At 48.2% G+C, this 25,342-nt stretch overlaps 1 protein-coding gene across 1 annotated transcript in view; it reads right to left on the bottom strand.

Moving 5' to 3' along the window:
- The window catches only part of fmn1 (formin 1), a 532,192-nt gene that overhangs the window by 449,257 nt on the left and 57,593 nt on the right, over positions 1–25,342 (bottom strand). The window contains exon 2 of the mRNA XM_038785764.1: positions 18,525–20,601. Coding sequence (XP_038641692.1) covers positions 18,525–20,499 — 1,975 coding nt within the window. The 5' untranslated portion in view covers positions 20,500–20,601. The remainder of the gene's footprint in view (positions 1–18,524; positions 20,602–25,342) is intronic.

The following is a 25,342-nucleotide window of genomic DNA, read 5'->3' as shown; positions in this document are numbered from 1 at the left end:
AGCTTCTATGTTGTCAACATCACCAGATTGTTACAGCACAGCACAAAAGGAGGCCATTCATCCCAGCGTGTCTATGCCAACTCTCCGAAGCAAAAATGCATCGAGTATCATTCGCACAGCTACTCCCCGTGAGTCTGCACATGCTTCCTTTTGTTAGTTAATCATCCAATTCTCTCATCAATGCCTCAATTGAACCTGCCTCTACCTCACTCTCATGTTGAAAATACTCTACCAAGAGCCAGTCCACTGGGTCTTCAGCAAATTAGGTTTATGCACAGCTTACACATGCTTCAGAAGTAACAAAATATTTCTCATCTTCCTTCTGCATGATTGAAGATCAAAAATCCTTGAAATAACAGCATTACACCAAAAGAACAAATGGAACTTGGACTATCTTCAAAGCTCTGTTGGTTATGGTGCATGTTCGAAAAACTGTGGCTAAATAATTCAATAGATGTGACCCCTGGCTAGAACTTACAATCAAAATCAGGAGGCCAATTTTGCAGAGGGGACTGTCAGCGTTCACCGTCATTACCCATCTGAAATGGACTGCAAATTCTGGGTGATCAGTGCGGAAGCAAGTCTATCACTCAGGGCTCCAACACAGGCTGCACAATGGAACCCACTCCCCCCCAGAATCAACAATGATTAAAATCAGCAAAAAATGTCAGCTTCACTGCTCTGATATTTGGCTTAGACATTCCATCAAAAATTACACTCTGTTCAATCAGGGGTAATAAGGTTTATAAACCGTGATACAATTTTTAAAAATGAACAACAGAATGGGCCAAGAATAGTTTATTTTATATTTGTGGAGCACAGATTGGTGCATAATTTTTTTAAACATTCAGAAAAGTTTAGCCTCTATCTTTAACCTACAAGTATGCCCGAATCTTTAATTTGCTCGATGTAAAAGGTTATACTCTTATGTTTCTTGTTTCCTGTTGGCTGCCTGTGAAAATCCTTTACTGTCATTGGTTGCTTGGAGAGCCTGATGCAATCACTCAGTACGCTAGGACAGAACGTTGCAATCAGTTGCAGTAACACGACACAGTGAGGGAGCGGTAATTCTCACCAGCGAGATCGCAGGTTGAGTGGTCACTTTGCAGAAGACCACCACACAGTCAGCAAGCAGGACACATCCGGTCGCCTGCCATTTTAAATATCCACCTTCCCCCCACCCTGACCCTTTCCGCCCTCGACCACCTGCACTATTGCAATGAAGCTCATCTCAAGCTCAAGGAACAGAGCCTCATCGCTTGATCAGTCACTTTTACAGCCTCCAGACAACAATTTCAGACAGTAAACTCTGCTCCCATGTTGTTTTCGGTTTTCTTCAGTACCCTTGGTTTAATTCTTCATGCCTCTTCCAGAGGCATCTATTGATTCTTTACTTGCCTGATTTCCACTTCCTTTAGCCTTGGATCACTAAACCCATTGGTTATTTAATATTTCCGACCTTCCATCCTATCACAGACCTTTGTTCCTGTTCTTCAACACAAATAACACATCATGGTACCAGGGAGCTATTAAGTCTAACTAACCTACCTCGAGTGAATCTGCAACGACCAGCACGCAGCCATCCAGCGGCATGGAAAAGATCCAACCTCCTCCGCAACTCCGGATCTCCGGCACCAACTGGAAAGTCTTCAAACAGAAGTTCCTCCTGTATATCGGAGGCCTCGTACCTCGAGGCAGCATCGGATGCCCGAAAGATCACACTGTTCCTGTCGACTGCGGGGGATCACGCCATCCACACCTCTAACTCGCTCACGTTTGCCGATGGCGAAGACAAGATGAAGTTCAAGACGGTTCTGCTGAAATTCGACAACCGCTGCGACATTGAGGTGAATGAGAGCTTTGAATGGTACATCTTCCAACAGAGGCTTCAGGGTAAGGACGAACCTTTTCAGTCCTTCTTGACCCATCTCCGCATCCCAGCGCAGTCATGTAATTATGACTCGACGGCTGATTCCATGATCCGGGATCAGATCGTTTTCGGGGTCCAGTCTGACTCCCTGCGGGAGCAGCTCCTCAAAATCAAACAGTTGACCCTCTCCGTCGCCATCGAAACGTGCGTTGTCCATGAGCATGCCAGGAATCGTTACTCCCACATCAGGGTGGCAGAAAATGCCAAACTAGTCTCCCACGAGGCAGAAAGGGTGCAGGCCATCGCATAAATGCAAGGCCTGAGCATCGAGGAGAGTGGCCATTTTGCGTGCTTTTCCCGTGTCCCTACGCATGCGCGCCACGACCGGGTGGACCCCGATGTGCATGTGTGAACGTCGGCCGACCGCAAGGCGCATGCGCGATGGCGCACAGAACGCGCTGACGTCAGCATCAGGACGTGACCAAATTGTGGCTCCGCCCATTTAAAGTGGCAATGTCCAGCCAAAGGAAGGCGATGTCTACAGTGTGGAAAGCCTGGGCATTACGCAGCCTTATGCAGGTCCGCTCCACTGACCAACAGCCAGCGATCCCAACTGCAGCGCAGACGTGTCCACTGCGTACAACAAGGCATGCAGGATTCGGATCCCGACAGCCCAACGGACCCCGATGCTGACTGCCTCGTGTCTCCATACCGGGTGGGCATAATCACCATGTGCGAGCTGGCTTCCACTGTGCCTACAAACTGCCTTTCAATCCTCAGTCTGGATCCTAACGACGAGTGGTGTGCTGTCGTCACGGTTAACCGGTCTCGCATCCGATTGAAATTGGACACTGGCGCATCTGCAAACCTCATATCACAGTCGGACCTCGACAGCATCCGAGACCAACCTAGCATTCTTCCACCAGCCTGCCAGCTCCTTGACTACAATGGCAATGCCATCGCTGCCAGTGGGTCGTGTCAACTAGGTGTATCTCACAAGGCAATCAAAGCAACGTTACGATTCGAGATCGTCCAGCCTGACAAGGTATCCCTGCTCGGTGCTCGCGCATGCAAACTCCTAAATCTGGTCCAGCGGGTCCATGCCATGCCCTCGACACCGGCGACAGCCTCGCCCAATGTAGATCTCCAGGCTGATATAGACGACATTCTCACGCAATACCACAACGTGTTCGATGGAATGGGCACGCTCCCATATTGTTACAAGATATTGCTCAAACCGAATGCCAACCCAGTCAACCATGCACCACGCCGGGTGCCGGCCCCTCTCCAGGATCGTCTGGAAACGCAGCTACGAGAGCTCCAAGACCAGGGTATCATCTCAAAGGTCACGGAACCAACAGACTCGGTCAGCTCCATGGTCTGCGTCAAGAAGCCCTCTGGTGAACTCCGCATTTGCATTGATCCCAAAGACCTGAATCGCAACATCATGCGCGAGCACTACCCAATCCCAAAGCGTGAAGAGTTAACCTGTGAGATGGCTCAAGCCGAATTCTTTACCAAGCTGGACGCCTCCCGTGAGTTACAGCTGGACGAGTCCAGTCGGAAGCTGTGCACGTTTAACACTCCGTTCGGCAGGTATTGCTACAACCGCATGCCTTTTGGTATCATATCAGCTTCCGAAGTATTTCATCGCATAATGGAGCAAACGATGGAGGGCATCGAGGGGGTGCGAGTCTATGTGGACGACGTGATCATCTAGTCCATGACGCCCGAGGATCACATCGCTCGCCTCAAACAGGTTTTCCAGCGGATTCATGAAAACGGCCTCCAGCTCAACAGGGCCAAATGCTCATTTGGTAGGTCCGCTATCAAGTTTCTGGGTGACCACATTTCACAGCAGGGTGTGCAACCTGACACTGACAAGGTTCTGGTAATCAATGCCATGAAGACCCCAGAGGACAAAAAGGCGGTCCTCCGTTTCCTCAGGATGGTGAATTTTCTCGGGAAATTCATTCCCAACATGGCATCCCACACCACAGCCCTGCGGCATCTCGTACAAACGTCGTTCCAGTGGCTGCCCGCACATCAAGCGAAGTGGCTTGAACTGAAGGCGAAGCTCACCACAGCCCCAGTACTGGCATTCTTTGAACCAACCAAGGATACCAAGATATCCACAGACGCAAGCCAGGATGGCATTGGGGCGGTGCTCCTCCAGCGGGACGACTCCTCATCCTGGGCTCCAGTGGCATACGCCTCCAGGGCCATGACTCCGACCGAACAACGGTATGCCCAGATCGAAAAGGAGTGCTTGGGTCTCCTGACAGGAATAGTCAAGTTTCATGACTACAAAAGGATTTAAATGACATGACACCTCGGCTGCAACGAATTCTTCTTCGTCTCCGCTGATATGACTTCGAACTCGTCTACACACCGGGTAAGGAGCTGATTGGCGTGGATGCCCTATCCCAATCCGTCACCATGCTATGTGAACAGGGCAACTTCATTCACCACATTGAAGCACAGGTGCAGTTGTGTGCCAGCAACCTCCCAGCCACTGATGAACGAGTTATACAAATACGCGAAGAAACTGCCAAAGATCCCCTACTGCAGCGCGTGATGAAGCACCTCGCCCATGGCTGACAAAAGGGGCATGTCCCCAGTTCTTCAACGTTAAGGACGAGCTGACGGTTGTTGAGGGGATCCTTCTTAAACTAGATAGAATCGTCATTCCCCAAAGCATGCAAAACACGGTGCTCAGACAGGTCCATGAGGGTCACCTGGAGGTCGAGAAAAGTCGACGCAGAGCTCGGCAGGCAGTTTACTGGCCAGGACATTGCCAACACGGTCCTCAACTACACAACGTGCCAGAAGTTTCAACCAGCTCAGCCCAAGGAAACACTGCAACAGCACGAGATTGTGACCTCTCTGCGGTCCAAGGAGGGGATAGACCTCCTTCGCGCCAATGGGTGTGATTACGTGCTCCTGGTCGACTACTTCTCCAGCTACCCGGAAGTGGTGAAACTGTTGGGCCTCACGTCCAAGTCTGCCATCAAAGCCTGCAAAGAGACGTTTGCCAGGCATGGGATACCACTCACTGTAATGAGTGACAACGGTCCATGTTTCTACAGCCAAGAGTGGTCCGACTTTGCACGATCCTACCACTTTAGTCATATCACATCCAGTCCACATTACCCACAATCAAACGGGAAAGCCGAGAAAGGGGTCCATATTGTCAAGCTGTTGCTGTGCAAGGCTGCAGACTCATCCTCGGATTTCAACCTAGTGCTATTGGCATACAGGGCAACCCCTCTGTCGACTGGTTTGTCTCGGGTGCAGTTGCTCATGAACCGTAACCTGAGGACGACTGTTCCAGCCATCCATGTTCCAGACCTTGACCACCTCACAGTGCTGCAGAAGGTGCAGCAATCCAGGGACCAGCAAAAGATCACGTATGATGCTCATGCCACGGATCTGCCTGCGCTGGCTCCAGACGATGTTGTTCGCGTTCAACTGCCTGAGGGAGGTTGGTCAGCCCCAGCTGTTGTCGTCAAGACAGGCTGCTCCCAGGTCCTTCATTGTCCAAATGGCTGAAGGCTCCATTTTACGGCACAATTGGAGGGCGCTGCGTAAAGTTCCCTGCCCATCACCTGTCTGCACTTCTCCGCATGTCATCATGCCTCCTCCGGACGTCTTGCACCACGAGGCCACCAATCTGGCAGCGTTCCCACCTGTCCACAAGGCCACCGAGATGGCAGCCATCCCGTCTGTCCAGGTGCCGCCCTCCACCTCTGCTGCAAATCGACAAGAATTCGTCGCCCACCATAAAGACCGAATCTATAGACTTAAATCTTGTAAATTTTGTTCAGTTTGCTCTGTATCTGCACGATAGACACCTTCCCATGTACATATGTTCATTCATTCCCCACTTGTACATAGTTATGCATGCGTATACAGCCATTTTCCAAAATTTATTTTAAAAGGGGAGATGTCATAATGTCCACTCATGTATATCATGAGATGCAGACAGGCAGTGATTGACACACAGAACAACCAATCACCAGTCAGGACACCACCACTATAAAGCCCACAGGGCATTAAGACTCTCCCTCTCTCACAGGACACGGCTAGGGAGATAGTCACAGTGCACAGGCCAATGAACATCATCACCATGTGATAGAGAGCTAGTCTGGTCAAGCCAGTAGGAGGTTATCAGTTAGGTTAATAGAGTGTCAACCCCCAGCAGATTATGTACAGCAATCAGCAGGTTCAATAAAACAGTGTTGGACCATCTTCTGTGTCGGAAGCCTGTTTCTCGTTTCACTGCATCCAGTTGCAGTCGATGTTAGACCAACACAGATAACACATCACATAGTTTCGCGCATGCGCGCATGTGCAGTGCGGCCGCATTTTTTAACATGTTCGCGGCCATTTTGAAGGCCGCTTGCAGCCGGCGTTATTAACAGCCGGCTGCTGCGGCTGTTGCGTGCCAATTTGCGCGATCGGGAGTGCCGCGACGGACGGCTCCGGGACCCACCTGACACCCGCCCGCAACCCACAAGCGGGTCGCGCCCCCGAGTTTGACAATGCCTGTTCTAGCCCTCTCGACATGAATGCTAACATTGAATTTGCCTTCTTAACTGCCGCCTGAACCTGCATGTTTGTTGGAATCTTCGAGAAATCCTGAAAAGTGTTTGATGATCCTGTCATGGCTTTGGCCTTTTGAAACAATATAGATGGTGTTATTATACTGTGTTGTTAATTATTTGTTGTTATCTTTTCTCCTGTAAGGGCCTGCGAGGTGTGAACATCAGGGTGAGAGTCACCTGTTGTCCTATTCTAGCAAAAACCATATTAAGTCAATTATGTGATATGTGGTCTTTGCACAGTTGTCTTTGTGCTTAAGGGGAGTATATTTTGGACATTCCTTATCTTATTGATAGTGAAGATGAGTGGAGCCACAGCAGGCTCATGGATGAATGGTTGGCGTGGAATTGGGTGGTAGAGTTATGTAAGGCCTCGTTGAGATTTAGGATGGTCCCCCAGTTAAAGCTAACCATATCTGTGTTTTGTTTGGCTTTCTGTTATTTTGAATTTAAGAATCCATGTCTGTCTGCATTGTTGGTCTGGGCAGATTATGTATCCTGGGGAGGATTGTGTTCCTTCTGACTTTTCCTGGAGGTTGGCGTTTTTAGGGAATGAATGGTGGTGCATGCCGAGGTGGGTTCAGTTAATCCTGGGTTGATTTGTTGATTGTTCCGAGGCCACCTTGTGTGTTTTTCCCTTAAGGGGGTTTTCCTCTTCTCTTCATCTGGGTCAGCAGAAAGCTGTTCAGTGTGGTTGAAGAGGTGCAGGATCATTGGGGAATAAGTTTTGGGGTGTGCTGGGGGAGGGGTGTCAGAGCGTGCTGTAGTTGGTATCCTGGAGCATGATATGTCCCTACTCGAAGGCACTTATTCGGGATTTAGGGACATCTTGAGGGGACTCTTCCATGTGTAGGGGTATGGGGTTGAGTAGAGTCCTGCACTTTAATTGATATCATGCCCTCCGAAGGCATAACTATTTCATTGAGCAGCCTTCTCACATTCACTGGCAACTGCCGCCCCTTCATAAAACCTGTCTGATCCTCGCCTATCATCCCTGGCACACAGTCCTCAATTCGCGATGCCAACACCTTCACCAGTAACTTTGGGGTACTTCGGGATGCATCGAGAGACTAGGCAAGGGTACTCCCTCTCTCCGTTACTTTACGCCTTAGCGTTAAGAGACGCTGGCAATGGCGCTCTGGGCTTTGAGGGACTGCGAGGGATTAAACGGAGGGGCATCAAGAACAGGGCCTCATTGTAGGTCGACGACCTGTTACTATATATTTTCATATTTTTTATATGTTACTGTATATTTCGGACCCGGTAGGCAGCATCGGAGACACCATGGAGATCCCGGGGGAATTTGCCCGGTATCGGGATACAAATTTAATATGGGAAAGAGCGAGGTGTTCCTGATTGAGACCAAAGGGCAGGAAAGGAGATTAGGGGAGTTGCCTTTTAGGGTGGTGGGAGCAGGTTTCAGGTATTTGGGTATTCAGGTGGCACAGAGTTGGGCGAAGTTGCATAAATTGAACTTGGCTACGCTGGTGGACTCAAAGAGGTGGATGTGCTGCCCCTGTCGCTGGCAGGATGTGTGCAGACAGTGAAAATGACAGTGCTGACTTCCGGTGGCGGCCATGGAGTGTGAGGTCGCTAATTTGGTCGATCCCACTCGTGGTGGACTTTTGGGACCTTTTCCCCTGATTTATGGGGGATTTGACCGGTAAAATTGGAGACTGGTGAGGCAGAGAAGAGGAATCCCCCACCAGTTTATGGAGTCGTGGACCAGAAGTGATGCAAAGAAGAGATTGTTAGGCAAAGAAGAGAGAGTGGAGCCTGGAGCACAGGAAAGCATACCGGAGGTTCAGGAGCTGGGATTGTCAGCCCAGTGGTCAACGGAGCAGCTGGTGAAATTCCTCCAGCGGAGTTTTGCCAAGCAAAGACAGGAGTGCCTGGACCCGATTAACCAGGGAGCAAACGTTGGAAGCCCAGGGACTGGCGATCGAGAAGGTGGAAAAGAAGGTGGCTGAGCACGAGGACCAGCTAACCACGACAGCAATGGAGATGGATCTGATGAGGGACCATCAGCAAAGGCGGAGGATTTGGAGAACAGGTCGTGCAGGCAGAAATTGAGGATTGTTGGCCTCCCGGAGGGCATCGAGGGATCGGACGCAGGGGCATACGTGGCGTGTATGTTTGAGAAGCTGCTTGCCGAAGGTGCATTTGCTCGACCCCTGGAAGTGGCCAGGGTGCATAGAACGCTTGCGAGGAAGCCGTGGATGAATGAGCAGCCGAGTGCAATGGTGGTGTGAATGCACCGGTCCCTGGATAAGGAACAGATCTTGAGGTGGGCCAGGCAGAAGGGGAGCTGCAAATGGGAAGACAGCGAGCTGCGCATTTACCAGGACTTGGGTGCGGAACTGGCCAAAAGAAGAGCGAGCTTTAACAAGGTTAAATCAGCTTTCTTCAAGAAGGGGTAAAGTTCGGCATGTTGTACCCAGCTCGTTTGTGGGTCACTTACGAGGATCAAGAACATTATTTCAGATCACCGGATGAAGTGATGAACTTTGTGAAGGACAGGAGACTGACAGGTGATTGAGGACACTGAACTTAGGGGCGAGTAATTCTGTGCCTGTGCTGCTAAATCTATTTTCTTTTTGAGTGTTTTTGTACCAATTTTTTGGGAAGTTGCAGTTTTGTGTGTGGGTTAACTTTGTTCTTGTGGGGGATGGTGGGTGGTATTTTCTTCTTTGTGTTTGTTGGGGATTGTGATGTTTGGGATTGTGATGTTTGGCATATGTATGTTCAAGCGGGGCGGGAGGGAGAACAATAGGGGGTAGGATGCTTGGAGCCATGGGTGGGGGCTACCAGGCTAGCTGGGCCGCTTGCACACGGAAGCACAGTTTGGAGGGGGGGGGGGGCGCGAGTAGGTGACTAGTTTGATATGGGGGGTTGGGATTGTTGTTTTGTTAGTTGGGGGAGGGGGTGAATTGTTCTGCTGACAGGGGAGGGACTAGCGTTGGGAGACAGACTGGAGGTCGAGGACGGTGGGTGCCCGAGGGTGGGTCTGAGGAGGCGCGGGACGCAAGCTGGTGGCTGGCCTAAGAAGGGTGATGGTTGACCGGCGGGGGGTGAGGAGGACGGGGTGCCCCCTGACCTGGCTGATCACATGGAACGTGAGAGGGCTGAATGGACCAGTCAAGAGGGCTCGGATGTTCGCACATTTGAGGAGGTTGAAGGCGGACGTGGCAATGTTACAAGAGACACACCTGAGGGTCGGGGATCAGACTAGGCTGAGGAAGGGGTGGCTCGGGATCCTGATCAACAAGCAGGTGTCATTTGAGGTGGGGAATATAGTGGCGGACTCAGGTGGTAGGTATATCATGGTAAGCAGGAAGCTGGAGGAATGCCGGTGATATTAGTGAATATTTACGCACCAAATTGGGACGATGCAGAGTTTATGAGGCAGGTGTTAGGGAAGATCCTGGACCTGGACTCACATAAGCTGATCTTGGGGATGGGGACTTCAATACAGTCATTGATCCGAGGTTGGACCGGTCGAGTTTGAGGACAGTGAAGATGCGACGAAGGAACTAAAGGGCTTTATGGAACAGATGGGGGGGAGGGGGTTAGACCCGTGGAGGTTCGGACGGCCAAGAGCGAAGGAGTTTTCTTTCTTTTCCCACGTGCACAAAGTATACTCCCGGATCGATTTTTTCATTCTGAACAGGGCTCTACTGGCGGGGGTGGTGGATACTGAGTATTTTGCTATGTCGGACCATGCCCCACACTGGGTGGATCTACGGGTGAGCAAGGAGGGTGGTCTGCGTTCGCAATGGAGATTGGATTTAGGACTGTTAGCGAATGAAGGGGTGTGCGGGTGGGTGAGGGAGGCCATCCAGTTATTTGGAGAAAATTATATGGGGGAAGTTTCAGTAGCAAAGGTGTGGGAAGCGCTGAAGGCAGTGATTGGGGAGGGAGCTAATTTCGAAACGGGCTCATAGGGAGAAGATGGAGCGGGTAGAGGTGGATAGGCTGGTGAGGGAAATACTTCAGGTGGACAGAAAGTATTCTGAAGCCCCAGAAGCTGGTTGTTGAAGGAGCGGCAGAAGCTGCAGATGGAGTTTGGTCTGCTATCCACAGGAAAGGAGGCCATGGGGCAGTTGAGGAAGGCGAGGGGGTGATATATGAATATGGTGAGAAGGCCAGTAGGATGCTAGCCCATCAGCTAAGGAAAAGGGAGGCAGCCAGGGAGAGCGAAGGAGGGGGGGGGAGGGGAACGTAGTCTTGGACCCAGCGGGGGATGGAGGGGACGAGGCAGTTTTTGGAAGGGTTGGAGTCTCCGAAGGTGGAGGAAGGGTTAGTGGAGGGGTTGAGAGCCCCGATCGGGATTGTGGAAGTAGTAGAGGGATTGGAGGCCATGCAGTTGGGCAAGGCCCTGGGACCGGACGACTACCCAGTGGAATTCTACAAGACGTTCTCTGGGATGCTGGGCCTGCTGCTGGTGAGGGTACTTAATGTGACTAGGGAGCGAGGTGTCCTTCCCCCAACAATGTCGTAGTCTTCAATATCATTGATCCTGAAGTGGTAGAAGGACCCAGAGCAATGTGGGTCATACAGACCAATCTCCCTACTGAATGTCGATGCCAAATTGCTGGCAAAAATTTTGGCCTCAAGGATAGAGGACTGTGTTAGGAGGTGATAGGGGAAGACCAGACGGGGTTTGTTAAAGGCAGGCAGCTAATGGCAAACGTTATTGGGCTTTATTGACTGGGTTTGGTTGCTATACCAGGCACCGGTGGCGAGTGTGTGGACAAATCGGCTGACTTTGGACTACTTTAAACTGCACCGAGGGACAAGGCAAGGAGGTCCCCACTGTTGTTCGCCTTGCTATAGAGCCATTGGCGATGGTGCTGAGAGCATCAAAGGACTGGAAGGGGCTAGTCCGAGGGGTGATGGAATACAGGTTCTCATTGTATGCAGACGACCTACTCCAATACATTTCTGACCTGTTAGGGGGGATGGGGAGATTATGCGGATCTTATGGGAATTTGGCCGGTTCTTGGGGTACAAATTGAATATGGGTAAGAGCGAGGTTTTTGTGATCCAAGCGAGGGGGCAGGAGAGGAGACTGGGGGTGCTGCCGTTTAAAGTGGGGGAGGGAGCTTCCGTTATTTGGGAATTCAGGTGGCACGGGGATGGGAGCAGTTACATGAATTAAATTTGACCCGGCTAGTTGAAAAAATGAAGGAGGACTTCCGGAAGTGTGACATGCTCCAATTGTCACTGGCGGGGAGGGTACAAACCATAAAAATGAAAATGACGGTCCTCCTGAGGTTTTTGTTTGTTTTCCAGTGCCTCCCTATTTTCATACCAAAGGCCTTCTTTAAGCGGGTGAATAGGGTGATCTCCGGGTATGTGTGGGCGGGTAAATCCCTACGAGGAAAGAAAGTGCTCCTGGAGCGAAGCCGGGTGGGGGGTGTGGGTAGCTGGCACTGCCGAGCGAGTAGAGGCAGAATCATGAATGGGCACAAGTTTGGGGGTATTGGTAACGGCTCCTCTGCCGTTCTTGCCAGACCCGGTACTCTACAAGCCCGGTGGTGATGGCGACCTTGAGAGTTTTGGGGCAGTGGTGGAAACATATGGGAGTGGAGGGTGCGTCGGTGTGGGCTCCAATTTGTGGTAATCACCGGTTTGTCCCAGGGAGGTTAGATGGGGGTTTCGGAGGTGACAGAGAGCAGGGATTGAGAGGCTGGGGAACCTGTTTATTGATGGGAGCTTTCCTTGTTTGGAGGATCTGGAGGAGGAGTTTGAATTGCTGGGAGGGAATGGGTTTCGCTATCTGCTGATAAGGGATTTTGTGCGAAGGCAGGTTGTGACCTTTCCGCTTCTACTGCCACAGGGGATACAGGACAAGGTAGTTTCCAAAATGGGGGTGGGGGGGGGAAGTTTTCGTATATCTATAAAGAAGTCATGGAGTGGGAGGAAACTCAGATAGGTGAGCTAAAGCGTAAATGGGAAGAAATGAAATGAAATGAAAATCGCTTATTGTCACGAGTAGGCTTCAAATGAAGTTACTGTGAAAAGCCCCTAGTCACCACATTACGGCGCCTGTTCAGGAAGGCTGTTACGGGAATCGAACCATGCTGCTGGCCTGCTTTCAATGAGCTGGGAGGGGAGGTAGAGGCGGGTCTGTGGGAGGCTGCTCTGAGCAGAGTCAACACGTCCTCATCATGTGCCAGGCTCAGCCTGATACAATTCAAGATGGTTCACTGGGTACACATGCCGGTGGCCCTGATGAGCAAGTTTTTTGGGATAGAGGACAAGTGTGTGAGGTATGCGGGAGGGCCAGTAAACCATGTCCATATGTTTTGGGCATGCCCGAAGCTTAGGGGATACTGGCAGGGATTTGTGGACGTCATGTCCACGGTATTAAAAACAAGGGTGGCGCCGAGTCCAGGGGTGGTGATTTTTGGAGTGTTGGAAGATCCGGGAGTCCAGGGGACGAGAGAGGCTGCCGTTTTGGCCTTTGCTTCCTTGGTAGCCCAGAGATGGATCTTATTAGCGTGGAGGGACCCGAAGCCCCTAAAATCAGGGGTTTGGGTTAGTGACATGGCTGGGTTTCTCAGACAAGAGAAAATCAAGTTTGCCCCGAGAGGATCAACATTAGGGTTCATCCGGAGGTGGCAGCCATTTATCGACTTCCTCGGAGAAAACTACACTGTCAGCAGATTCAATAAGAGGGGGGTGGGGGTTAGTGGGTCGGGGGGAGTTGGGTTATTTTGTGTTTAGAGTGGGCGGGAACAAGGGTGGTTGGAGGTATGTGTTACCCACTGAACTATGTGTACATTTGTATTTGTATTGTTTATTGTTATAACATGGCTGGTTTAGCTCAGTGGGCAAGTCAACTGGTTTATAATGCAGAACAAGGCAGCAGCACAGGTTCAATTCCTGTACCAGCTTACCCGAACAGGTGCCAGAATGTCCCTAGGCTTTTCACAGTAACTTCATACTTGTGACAATAAACAATTATTATTATTGTTATTATTAAAATCATAAATGCCTTAATAAAATATTTGGAAAAAAAATAGACAGTGCTGCCGAGGTTTTTATTTGTATTTCAGAACCTGCCAATCTTTGTTCCCAAGTCGTTTTTTAGGAAGATCAATGGGCCGATCTCTGGGTTTGTGTGGGGAGGGGGAGGGAATACCCCGTGGGTGCGGCAGGTTTTCTTGCAGCGGGGGCGTGGGGAGGCAGCTGGCGATGCCGAACATGAACTTTTATTGGACGGTATTACTGTGGTGGTATGATTTGCATAGCTGTCTGCCATTGGTGCAGAACACCGGCTTACCATTGGCCCTGGTCGGTCATGTGCCTCTCGACCGATTGGTTGAGACCAGTCATGTGACGGCTCTCCAATTGGTCGAGAGGCTGAGTTAACCACGCCTCCATATCGAGGTATAAATAGTCAGAACGCCCGGCGGTCGTCCATTTTACTGTAGTCGACTGCAGGGCTAAGTTCTAGCTTATTAAAGCCTAACTTTTGTATAGCAACTCGTCTCTCGTGCAATTGATGGCTCATCAATTACTGGTAAGGAAATGGGCTGTCGGGGAGGGGTCAGTGCGAGGCGGGTGAAGCTAGCATCGTGCCTTTACCGCTCCCGCTGGCCACGTACTCCGTGAGCACAGTGGTGGTGTGGCCATAAGGGTGTGGGGGCAGTGGAGGCAGCACTTGGGGCTGAAGCATATCTTGGTGTAGGCACCAATCTGTAATAGCCATAGGTTTGCGCTGTTGGCTGGACTCAAGGTTTAGGGGGTGATGGCAGGCAGGGATTGAGCACTTTGGCAACTTGTTTAAAGGGAGCAAGTTCACAGGGCTGGAGGAAGTGTACGAGTTGTTTTAGGTACCTGCAGGTTCGGGACTTCGGGAGGAGGAAGGTGCCGTACTTTCCTGGGCTGCCTCCCCTGGGTTGCAAAACAAGATTCTGTCAAAGGAAAAAATAGGGGATGGGAAGGTGTCGGATGTCTGTAAGGAGTTGATGGTGTGGGAGGGTGCCCTAGTGGGGCACATTAAGTGTAAGTGGGGGGAGCTGGGAAGGGAGAGGGGGGCCGAGGTGTAGGCGGAGGACTTGCAGAGGGTGAACACGTCCTCGTCGTGTGCAAGGTTAAGCCTCATCCAGTTTGAGGTGGTGCATAGGGCTCATATAACGGTGGCGAGGGTAAATAGGGTCCCGGCTGACATACTGGTGTCACTGGCATCGCTGTGCCACCCTGTTCTGCGTGCTATCATTGAGATGCGCCAATGGCAGGAGAGGGGATTTGCAGGAACTGGGGAGCACTGTTGTCTCCTTGGCAGGCTCCAGGTTGGCCTCCGCAATTCTTCCTCCCTGATGGTGCCTGTAGGGCCCTGGGGGTCAGGTGGAGTGAGCTCCAGAGGCCCCTGCGTCATTTGGCTCTACCAGTGCTGGCGGCCTCCTATTGTCGGCACTGTGGTGTTTACACCCTCAGCGATGCTCCTCAGTGACTGGGCCAAACTCTGCAGTGCCCTGACAATGTTCACCTGCATCTGGGACATGTCTCTCAGCGATTGTAACATGGTGCCAAGACCCTAAGCCATGGTCAGAGACAGGGCCGTGCCTTGGCACGATCACTAAAGATGCTGGCGTCATGCTCCAGCGTTTCCATTGTGGTCAACACCATCGCAGTGTTGGCCTCGGTGTCACGCATCATCAGTATCATTTCCTGCTACCGTAGCCTTTAGGACTTCTCCAATCGGCTATGCACTTGCTCGAATGTCACTGGCATACATTCCTGAATGTCATGGCTCTGTCCTATCATCTGCATCAGCTCTGGGAGAACCTTTTTCAGAGGCTTGGCATCTGACAGGGACCCGGTTGAGTCCTTGGATCCAACAGACCTCCAACTGCTGATTCCCTTGGATGTTCCTGCCTCCACCCTGATGTGCATCAGCAACTATGTGTTGCTTACCAGATTGTGCCCCAGAAGCCTGTCCACTAATGTCGCACACAGAGGTGTGTGTCGCAGGGTAGCACGGTGGCGCAGTGGTTAGCACTGCTACCTTACGGCACCGAGGTCCGAGGTTCGATCCCGGCTCTGGGTCACTGTCCGAGTGGAGTTTGCACATTCTCCCCGTGTTTGCGTGGGTTTCACCCCCACAACCCAAAGATGCGCAAGCTAGGTGGATTGGCCACGCTAAATTGCCCCTTAATTGGAAAAAAAATGAATTTGGTCCTCTAAATTAAAAAAAAAAATAGGACGTGTCGCTGCATAAGTGGTAGGTGGAGATGATAGCTGTGATGCTTCGATGGTGTTCCCCTCAGAGCTCTCCTCCAAGGTGGTATCTTGGGTGTGGGAGGGGAATGACTTCAGATGGCCTGGCCCCGTCAGACGGAGATCCAAGGGACAATGTGGTCAGTGAAAGTAATGGATCATTTTGTCTGACATGAACAATCACTTGGGACATGATATCTTGATGAAGGGGCAGCGGATCCTCACCTCTGCACTGCAGCCCAACCTTGGTATTGGTGACTTCTCTCTTCTCGGACAACCCCGTGATCTCCAGGGCCCATGGGGGTGTGGACTCAAGATCTCTGGCACTCTGCCGCCTGTCTTTGCATGTTCCTGCTAATTATGGGCTATCTTCCCCTGTGGGGAAGAGAGAGCATTGTCAGCCCCGCGTTTGATGGGCCAGGGAGGGTCAACAGCATGTGTGGGCACTGCACCTGGACATGAAGGGGCTGTGCTGGTGGGGGTTCTGAGGAACAAGCATGAGGATTGGGTGTGTGGAGAGCGCGATGTGTCAGCCAGTGATTTGTGTGGGGGGGGGGGGGGCAGGTGGAACTGATGCCAGGAGAGAGGTGGTAACCTACCCTTGCAGGTCGGTGGAGTCATTGGTCTTCTTCCAACATTGGACGCTGGTCCTCTTGGTCATGCTGCCCGCACTGACAGCTGCTGCCACTGCCTACCAGGCTGCATTGGTACTGCTGGTCCTCGAGGGGAACAGGGTATCCTGACTCTCATCAACGGCGTCAAGAAGCCTGACCAGGTCGGCATCGCCAAAGCAAGGAGCAGGTCTGCGCCCTGCCATGCTTGTGTATTGACAGGAAGCGAGTGGTGAGGTGGGGTTTAAAAGCAGCTCCCCCTTGTTAGCAGAAAGACGCTAAGGCAAGAATCCCCAGAAGCGCGTGGGGGTTCAATTCCTGCACTAAGTGTCATTAAGTGCGGGCCACAATCTTGCCAATGCGTCCGTTGAGAAACAACCCACCGAACGTTTTCCAACGGCACTTAGAAACGTTTCCATTAAATCACGCCCCAGATGTCTGTTCACAAACGTCAAGCACAATTCACATATGTATGCATAAACCATTGTATGTAATTCATACCCCCGAGGAGGAGGCCATGGAATTGATAAATTGACAGCAGAAAAATGCTGCAAAATTTAGAATATTATAAATATCCTAAAGTAAATTATTCCTAAAAATCCAATAATTAATCTGTGTTGGGTCTCTTTACATCCTCTTCAAACATGAATTAGTTAATAAGTAATCAACATGAGGTATGAATCTGCAACTTTTTTATCCCAATTTGCCTCACTTGGATGCTCATCACTAAATCACATGTTTTTGACTTGCGTAACTGCATTCTGTCAAGATAATTCATGCTGTGAAGTCATTCCAATTAATATATTGTATATATATATATCTCAAAGCTAGATTTTCTGAGCCTAGTTAAGCAATTTAAAAATGCTGCCATATAAAGTCGAAAGATGAGAAAGTAATTATTTGACACAATGCAAATATTATTACAGCGAAAATAACGGCAATAATAATGATGGTGTTCTCCCAGCCAATGTTTCAATAGAAATTCAGAGCTAAATCACAGACATTTCCATTTTTTTCCCAATCCATAACTATAAAAGGGAGCTTTGTTTTGGTTTGTGAAGTTTTATCAGTGCCAAAAGCTATGAGATGCAAGAACTCATCACAAGACATTCATCCCACTGAATCATGTGCATTCATTGATGCCAACACTTCCAAGGGTTGATGCAATGTGCTGAACACAGCAAATTCTCAAGGTAATGCAACTATGAAAAGACAAATAGAACCAAAGACCCTCTCCGCGGACAGTTAAACTTCCCTTCTGAATCCACTGGAGTATAAAGAGTCAAGACAGCGGCATTTAGTTTAATTAATACTACAGTATGGGTGCATGTTGGACATCCACACAGGGACTTGGGGATGTGGGGAGGGGGTTCACAGTGTGGACCCAGGTGTAGCACCACATACATGGAGGCATCACAAGCAGCCCAACTCCAAAAGTTGCAACTCTGGAGAGATGACCAAAATAAATTTAGAAAAGAGTCAATTCCAGAAGCCTCCCAGTCAATGCCCCATCACTAGGATCCCAGCAAATTCCAGCCCCACTTAAACTAAAAACAGAATGCCAGTTTTCCCCCAGGTATTCAGATCATTTCCCACAAGAGACTTGAGCCATGAAGAATGCAGCTGGTGAAGTCCTCTTTATGGTTCGACCTATCTACCACATCATAACCTTGGTGGTCAATCCAAGGCCCAATGGAAACGGAGAACAGTGACCCTTCCACATTGAACCATTTGTACCTCTCACCCCAGAGACATTGCTAGCCTTCGAAGTACAGCTCCTTCCTCAGGTGAAGGAAGAAGCAATGCTCTGAAAGCTAGTGATTCAAAACAAACCTGTTGGACTTTAACCGGGTGTTGTAAGACGTCTTACTGTGCCCACTCCAGTCCAAGCCAGCATCTCCACCCCAGAGAAATTAGCAGAGGAATGCAGAAATCTGCACTGATTGCACTCAAGCCTTTAAGTATCATGAACATTACATTTTAATGGATCCATATAAAAGTTATGCAATCCATAGGTTGTCAGCGATGATCATTAAATTACATCGGATTTTCAATGTGACCAGAGCCTTTTTCTAATAGTCCTTTCAAAAAATACTTATCTGCCAGACTTTCATTTGTGTAGTGAAGTTAAAATTAAAAATCATACAAAAACAAATGATTTATCTAGTCAACATGAAGCAGGAATTTGCAAAAAAAGTTTTGACCAACCTTGTAATGACAGATCGTCAGATAATGCACGTTGTTCCTTATAGTCTTGATGAAATTTCCCATTTGTGTCACTGAAATTCTGTTGCAAATTATTTCCTTCCATCAAGTTTTGTCCCCCTTCTATTCCTTCAGATGTGATGCAGTCATAAATGGATGCATATAACATTAAACTGTCCTCTTGTTGAGTTTTCTGTTCTATTTCTAATACAGGTAGTGGGAGAATCCTGTGATGGAGTTGAGGACTAGGTAATCCTGAGATCAAAGGGGGTGCAACAGGCGACATATGTGTATTGTTAGCAGGACACAGATTGTTTAAAATACTACTAACTCCTGTTAATAAAGATAGAGAAACAGTTTTGCAGTCTTCCTTCGTGTTTTCACCGAAGGATACAACTTCAGCAGATTCGAGGGGCTTTAGAAACACTTTTTCTTTTATTTCTAGTGTGTCATCCCTTAATAGATTTTTGTCCCGAGTCCGATTAGTTCCACTTGCATGTGACTTGCCCTTTTCCACTCTATGCCATTCACCTGCTTCATGAAATTGGTCAGTCTCAACAACATTTAACAGGTGCTTGTTGACATATCTACTGGACGTCTGTGAATCTGTACTCGTCTGTACTTTTCCCTCGACACGCTCAGATACTTTGCAGCCGCTGTCTGTCTCCCTTCCACACGTCATGGAACTCTCACATTCTAAGTCTGTTACAGGCACTGTGACAATATCACAAATGGTCACAGTTTCACTCTGCATTCCAGTGACCACAGTAGAAATATTTTGTTCCTCAGCATAACACTTAATTGAAGCATCTGCAAAGAGAACACGATTTTGGTCTTCTTCCAGCATAGCCGGAACAACATTTCGCACAACCACTCCTGCATCCTGTATTTTAGCAACCACGGTGGTTGCCCTGTTCTCATGGGTTAACTCATCTCCACAGTGATGCTTGTTGTTCTCAGACAGTACATCTGCCAAGGACGCTGTGGTGTGGGCCTCGTCAGGTAAGTGTGGAGTTGCCGGCTTCGTTCGTAAAGAATGATCCTGCTGCTCTTGCTGGAATTTTATGATATCTTGAAGATCATCCAATAAACTGTTGCCACTGGTCACTAAATCTTCTGCGATAAGTTTATCATCACACTCGGACATAAAGTTGCCAAGATCAGTGCCTAGTCCAATTGCCCTTGCGTTATCCTGAAAATCAAAATTGTTCCTTGGCAACTCCGACTTAGCCCTTTTCATTCCCGGCAGAACGTCAATACCCACCATGGCTGGCTGGAGATTTTTGCTTTTACTGTAATTAACTGAATTAGGAGAATTGCTTACAATATTTTTTGTGCGCACCTCATCTCTCAGCAGTGATATTTCTTTTGCTCTGACAGTACAATGTTCTGATTCCACAAAAGATTTATTTTTGACAGTTTTGCATGAAAGCTCCTCAGCGTTTTCTCTTCTTCTGCCAAGTTTTTTCAGCTTTTTCTTCTTGGCATCAGCTTTCTTACGGTCAGAAGTAATTGACACCGAATGCTGTAGATCACCATAATCTTCTTCCCGTTCACTCTGCTTATTTTCAGTCTCTTGAATGCCTTCAAATTTTCCATCTTGATTTCCCATGTTCAAGATTAGACTATCACCCGGCCTTACGGTTAATGCTTCAGCAAATATGGATTGTTTTTCAACCGGGCATGAGGATGCTGCGCACAATTCCTTAACAGCGTTAGTTGTGGCAGTTTGCTTCTGAATATAAGCAGTGTTGTCAGAGCACAAGCCTCTCTGTTTCGCAGAGCCTGACTCCTCCTTCGCTTGTTTTCTGTCTGGAAAGCAGTTTATGGAGCCATCTAGTAAAGTATTGCACTTGCAGGGAATCCATCTGGCTTCTCCCCCAGGGCAGTAGATGCTGATGAAGCAGAGCTCTTTGATAGGTTTATGCAACCGTTGGGTGGTGTGAGTATCTTCCATTCTGTACAATGCATCAGCCATTTACACACTTAATTTAAGTGTTCAGAAATTGAAAAGTCTCATTAAACAACAATAATTAGGCTCCATTGGAAACTTGATTTTCATCTTTACTGTGCTGTGATTCTGTAAAATAAGAATTTAATATAATACTTTTATTATGGCAATCACCATTATATCTCAATGCTGCCAATGTTTTAGGTCTGAAATATCATTGATTTCCACATGCACAATCTTTGTTATCCCATATTTCACGCTTGCCGCTGATTCTCTTTGTGCAAAGCAAACCAAATACAGTTCTCCCGGGATTTCGGCTGAGCTACAAAAAACCGCAGCTTCCAAAAAGAGAGCAGAAAAAGTAACATCGTAATAACCACAACTTTTATCAAACGTTTCTGTGTCATTATTGATGAGAGGAGATCAATAACTCGCATACTCCTGAGGAACGGTAGCAGAATCAGAATTGTGTTAGAATATTAGACCAGACCAAGGCATTTGTTTGGATAGCGGACGAGGACTCCAAACAACTGTTTTTAAGTTGTAAAACTGAGGAAATGATACTGCACCCCAGGAGTGATGATTCTGATTAATAGGTATCTTTTTATGTTAAAACAAACTTTAACTTAAAACACAGAATCAACCACTTTAACATCAAACAAATAGTTTTACAATTAGCAGTTAAACAGTTATTAAATAAAAGGAAAAAAGAAATCAACTTACAATCTACACCTGCTACTAATTCCAATTGAGCAAAAACATGTTACTTGCTAAACTGTGGAGGGCGATCCTTTCAAGGCAGATCCAGTGCACTTGTCAGATTCAAATGCTATGGCAAATTGCTGTTCAATTTAAAATCTTAAAACAGACTGCAAAACTACAGACAGGCCTGGCTCCTCCCATTACCACTTCATCTGTATCCCATTAAGTTCCATGGCTAAATACAGTCCCTCAAATCATTTACACTCCAGGAAATCTCCAGAAATCAAAGCACATGTCCATTAGCCCTTTATCTGTAACCTTTTACAACTCTTTAATTACAGCTTTGGCAGACATACTGCCTCTATGTATTTTAAAACAGGGTTTTTAATAATATTACTTCCACAAATATAAGATACAATATAGAATAATTTTTATATTCATGGCAATTATAACAGCTCAGAAGGAGGCCATTCAGCCCATCATGTCCACACTGGCTTTCTGAATGAGCAATCCATCGAGTGCGATTCCCTTCCTTTTCATTTAACTATTGAACCTACCTTCACCAACTTCTCAGGCATTGCTCTCCGGACCCCAAATACTTGTCATATTGCTTTTGCTTATTTTGCCAATTAATTTAAATCTGTGTCCTCTCATTCTCAACCCTTTCACCAATCAAAATCACACCATCTGTCCAGACCCTTTATGATTTTGAATATCTCAATCAAATCTCGTCTCAAATTTCTTTTCGCCATCAAATACAGTCACAGCTTCTCCCGAGTACCTATATAACTGACATTCTGAATCTTTTCTGCTCTCTCTACAATGCCTTCACATTCTTCCTGCAGTGTGGCTCCAGAACAGACTAGTGTCTTACACATGATTTAACATATCTCCTTGCTCTTGCATTCCCTGCCCCTATTACTAATGCCTAGAATGCTGTGTAAGCTTTAATTACTGCTCCCTCACCTGTCCTGCCACTTTCAATGACAAATACACATACACACCCAGGTTCCTCTTCATCTGCACCCTCTTTAGAATTGCTACCTTCATTTGTATTGTCTCTCCATGTTCTTCCCATCAAATTGAATCACTTCCCATTTCTCCGCATTGAACCTGATCTGCTACCTATCCGCCCATGCCACCAACTTCCCTCTGTCCCCGTGAAGCTCTACATTATCATCCTCACAGCTTGGAATGCCTTTAAGTTTTGTATCATCCGTAAATTTTGAATGTATGCCCTGTGCACCAAGGTCTAGGTCCAGCAAGGGTCCTAACACTGATCCTGGGGAATTCATTACAAATCCTCCTCTAGCCTATACAATATATATTTATGTTAAACCATTTAGTGTCTAGATTATCTCATCTTTCACCACGGCATGGGTAGCATCTTCTACCTTTGTAAAGACAGAAGCAAAATATTAATTTAATACCTCAACTATGCTCCCTGCCTCCATGAGTAAGTAACTTTTTGGTCCTTAATGAGTCCAACTCTTCCTTTTACCTTCATTTTACTATTTATGTGCATAAGACTGAGATTCCACTGTATGTTAGCTGCCAGTCTCTTCTCATACTCCCTCTTTACTTCTCTTATTTGCTTCTTCACCTCCACTTTGAATCTCCTATATTCAGCCTGGTTCTCAATTGTATTTTCTAACTGACACCGCTCAGAAGCACACTTTCCTCTCAGATGCACACTTTTTCTCAATGTCTTAACGTCCATCTCTTTTGTCGTCCAGGGACCTATGAGTTTGTTTGCTCTATATTTACCTTTTGCAGGAATAAGCCTTGACTGAATCTGAATCACTTCTTTGAAGTCTGCCCATTGTTCAGTATCATTTTTCCTACCAGCCTTTGACTCCAATGTATTCCACCCAGCTGTTCTTACTCCATTGAAGTTGGCTTTCCCCCGTTGATTATTCCTACCCTGGATTGTTCTTTGTCTTTTTCCACAGTCAGCCTAAACGATGATACAATGATCGCTGTCCCCAAAAATGTTCTCCTGTTGACATTTGGTCTTTCTCCATAGAATCATAGGTCATAGAATCTCAACAGTGCAGGAGAAGGCCATTCGGCCCATCGAGTCTGCACCGACCTTCTGAAAGATCACCCAGCGACCCTTCCCTATCCCCATAATCCCATAACCCAACCTGCATATTCCTGGACCTAAGGGGCAATTTAGAATGGCCAATTCACTTATCCAGCATATTTTTGGACTGTGGGAGGGAACTGGAGTACTCGGAGGAAACCCACACATAAACGGGGAGAATGTGCAAACTCCTCACAGACAAGGCCGGAACTGAACCCGGGCCCCTGGCACTGTGAGGCAGCAGTGCTAACCACTGTGCCACCCTAATCAATACCCCTACCCCCTTTCTTCCCTTCCTATATTTGCTGAACACCTTGTAACCAGGAGTATTTAACACCTAGTTCTGCCCTTCTTTCAGCCAGTTCTCTGTTATAGCCACAGCATCGGATTTCCACGTCAATCTGAGCCTGTACTCACCAGTCTTATTTAATATACTGTGTGCATTCACATCCATGCACAGTAATCTTGATTTTGACTTAATTCGTTTCTCCTTTACTCTGCCCCCACCAACTAAATTACTATTCATTATTCTAGTGCTATCTGTCACTCCCAGTATCCCTCCTTAACAGCAAATCACCCAGGAAATCACAAGGAACTCAGTCCCAGCTCTGTTTAGGTGTAACTAATCAGCCTAAACAGTTCCCATCTCCCCCAGAGCCAGTTCCAATCTTTAAGGATCTAAAACCCTCCCCCCTGCAACATCTTTCCAGCCACCTATTCATCTGCTTTATCTTCCTACTTCCATACTCACTTACACTTGACACTGGGAGCAATCGGGACATTACCACCACTTTTGAGATCTTACTTGCTAATTTCCTACCTCGCTCCCTAAATTCTGACTGCAGGACCACATCCCTCTTTCCACCTCTTGTCGTTGGTACCGTTGGACCATGAGGCTGTTCATCCTCCCCTCACCACCTCTGGGTGCTCTGCAGCCAATCAGTGGCATCCTTAGCCCTGGCACCAGGGAGGGAACACACCATCTTGGATTCATGTCTGCAGCCATCGAAACACATGTCTATTCCCCTAAACTAGTGAAATGTGGGATCGCATTGAACTTACATAAGAAGTTATAGGATGTTAGTCTTGGAAAACTTTGTCTTTTCCATTTTTACACCCACTATCAGCACCACACAGAGCCACACGTCAATATGTTCCAATATTTTCTATTGCAATGCAGTGTCTGATCTCTCCTTGGGCAGGATTCAGCAGCCTCATCACTCCCAACTTGATGTCGGGAGGAGGCCATTGAATCTCGCGAGAGGCCTCTCGCATGATCTTTTTAAAAAATATTTTTATTCAGGTATTTATAAATATATACATAAAACGCAACCAAAAACACAACCAAAACCGAGAAAAAGAGGACAAACTGGAAGTCTCATGAACAATAATTAACACCCCACCCTCTCTGCCGTTCCCCTCCATCCACTCTGCCTCCCCCGATTTTACCCCCATAACCCTCCCCCCCCCCCCCCCCCCCCCCCCCCCCCCCCCCCACAGCTGATGTTTTAACTATCTTTGGAAAAGTCAATAAACAGCTTCCATCTCCAGGTACCCCCCCCCCCCCCCCACACCACCACCACCACCACCACCAGACCCTCTCAAGGCGAACTTGATGTTTTCAGGAATTCCACGACGTTGCTCACCCACACCCCTTGTTTCGGCGGCCCTGAGTCCCTCCATTCCAACAAGATCCGTGTCTGGGCTACCAGGGAGGCAAAGGCCAAGGCACAGCTTCTCTCGCCCCTGGACTCCCGGGTCTTCCAACACTCCAGAAATCGCCACTTCTGGACTCGGGGCAACCTTCGCCTTCAGTACCTCAGACATAACATCAGCGAACCCTGCCAAAATCCCTCCAGCTTCGGACAAGGGCAAAACATATGGACATATTTCCCTCTCCTCCCCCACCTTCCCCATGCACCGCCCACACCTATCCTCCACCCCCACAAAGAACCTGCTCATTCTGGCCACTGTCATACACGCCTTATACCTTGAATTGAATAAGATTAAGCCTAGCACACAACGAAGATACATTCACTCTCCTCAGAGCCTCTTCCCACAACCCAGCCGCCACCTCCCTCC

The sequence above is a fragment of the Scyliorhinus canicula genome, chromosome 2 (assembly GCF_902713615.1).
Source record: "Scyliorhinus canicula chromosome 2, sScyCan1.1, whole genome shotgun sequence".
NCBI classification, from domain to species: domain Eukaryota; kingdom Metazoa; phylum Chordata; class Chondrichthyes; order Carcharhiniformes; family Scyliorhinidae; genus Scyliorhinus; species Scyliorhinus canicula.
Note: the sequence above shows the minus strand (reverse complement) of the source record. Positions and strands in the feature narration are given on the sequence as shown.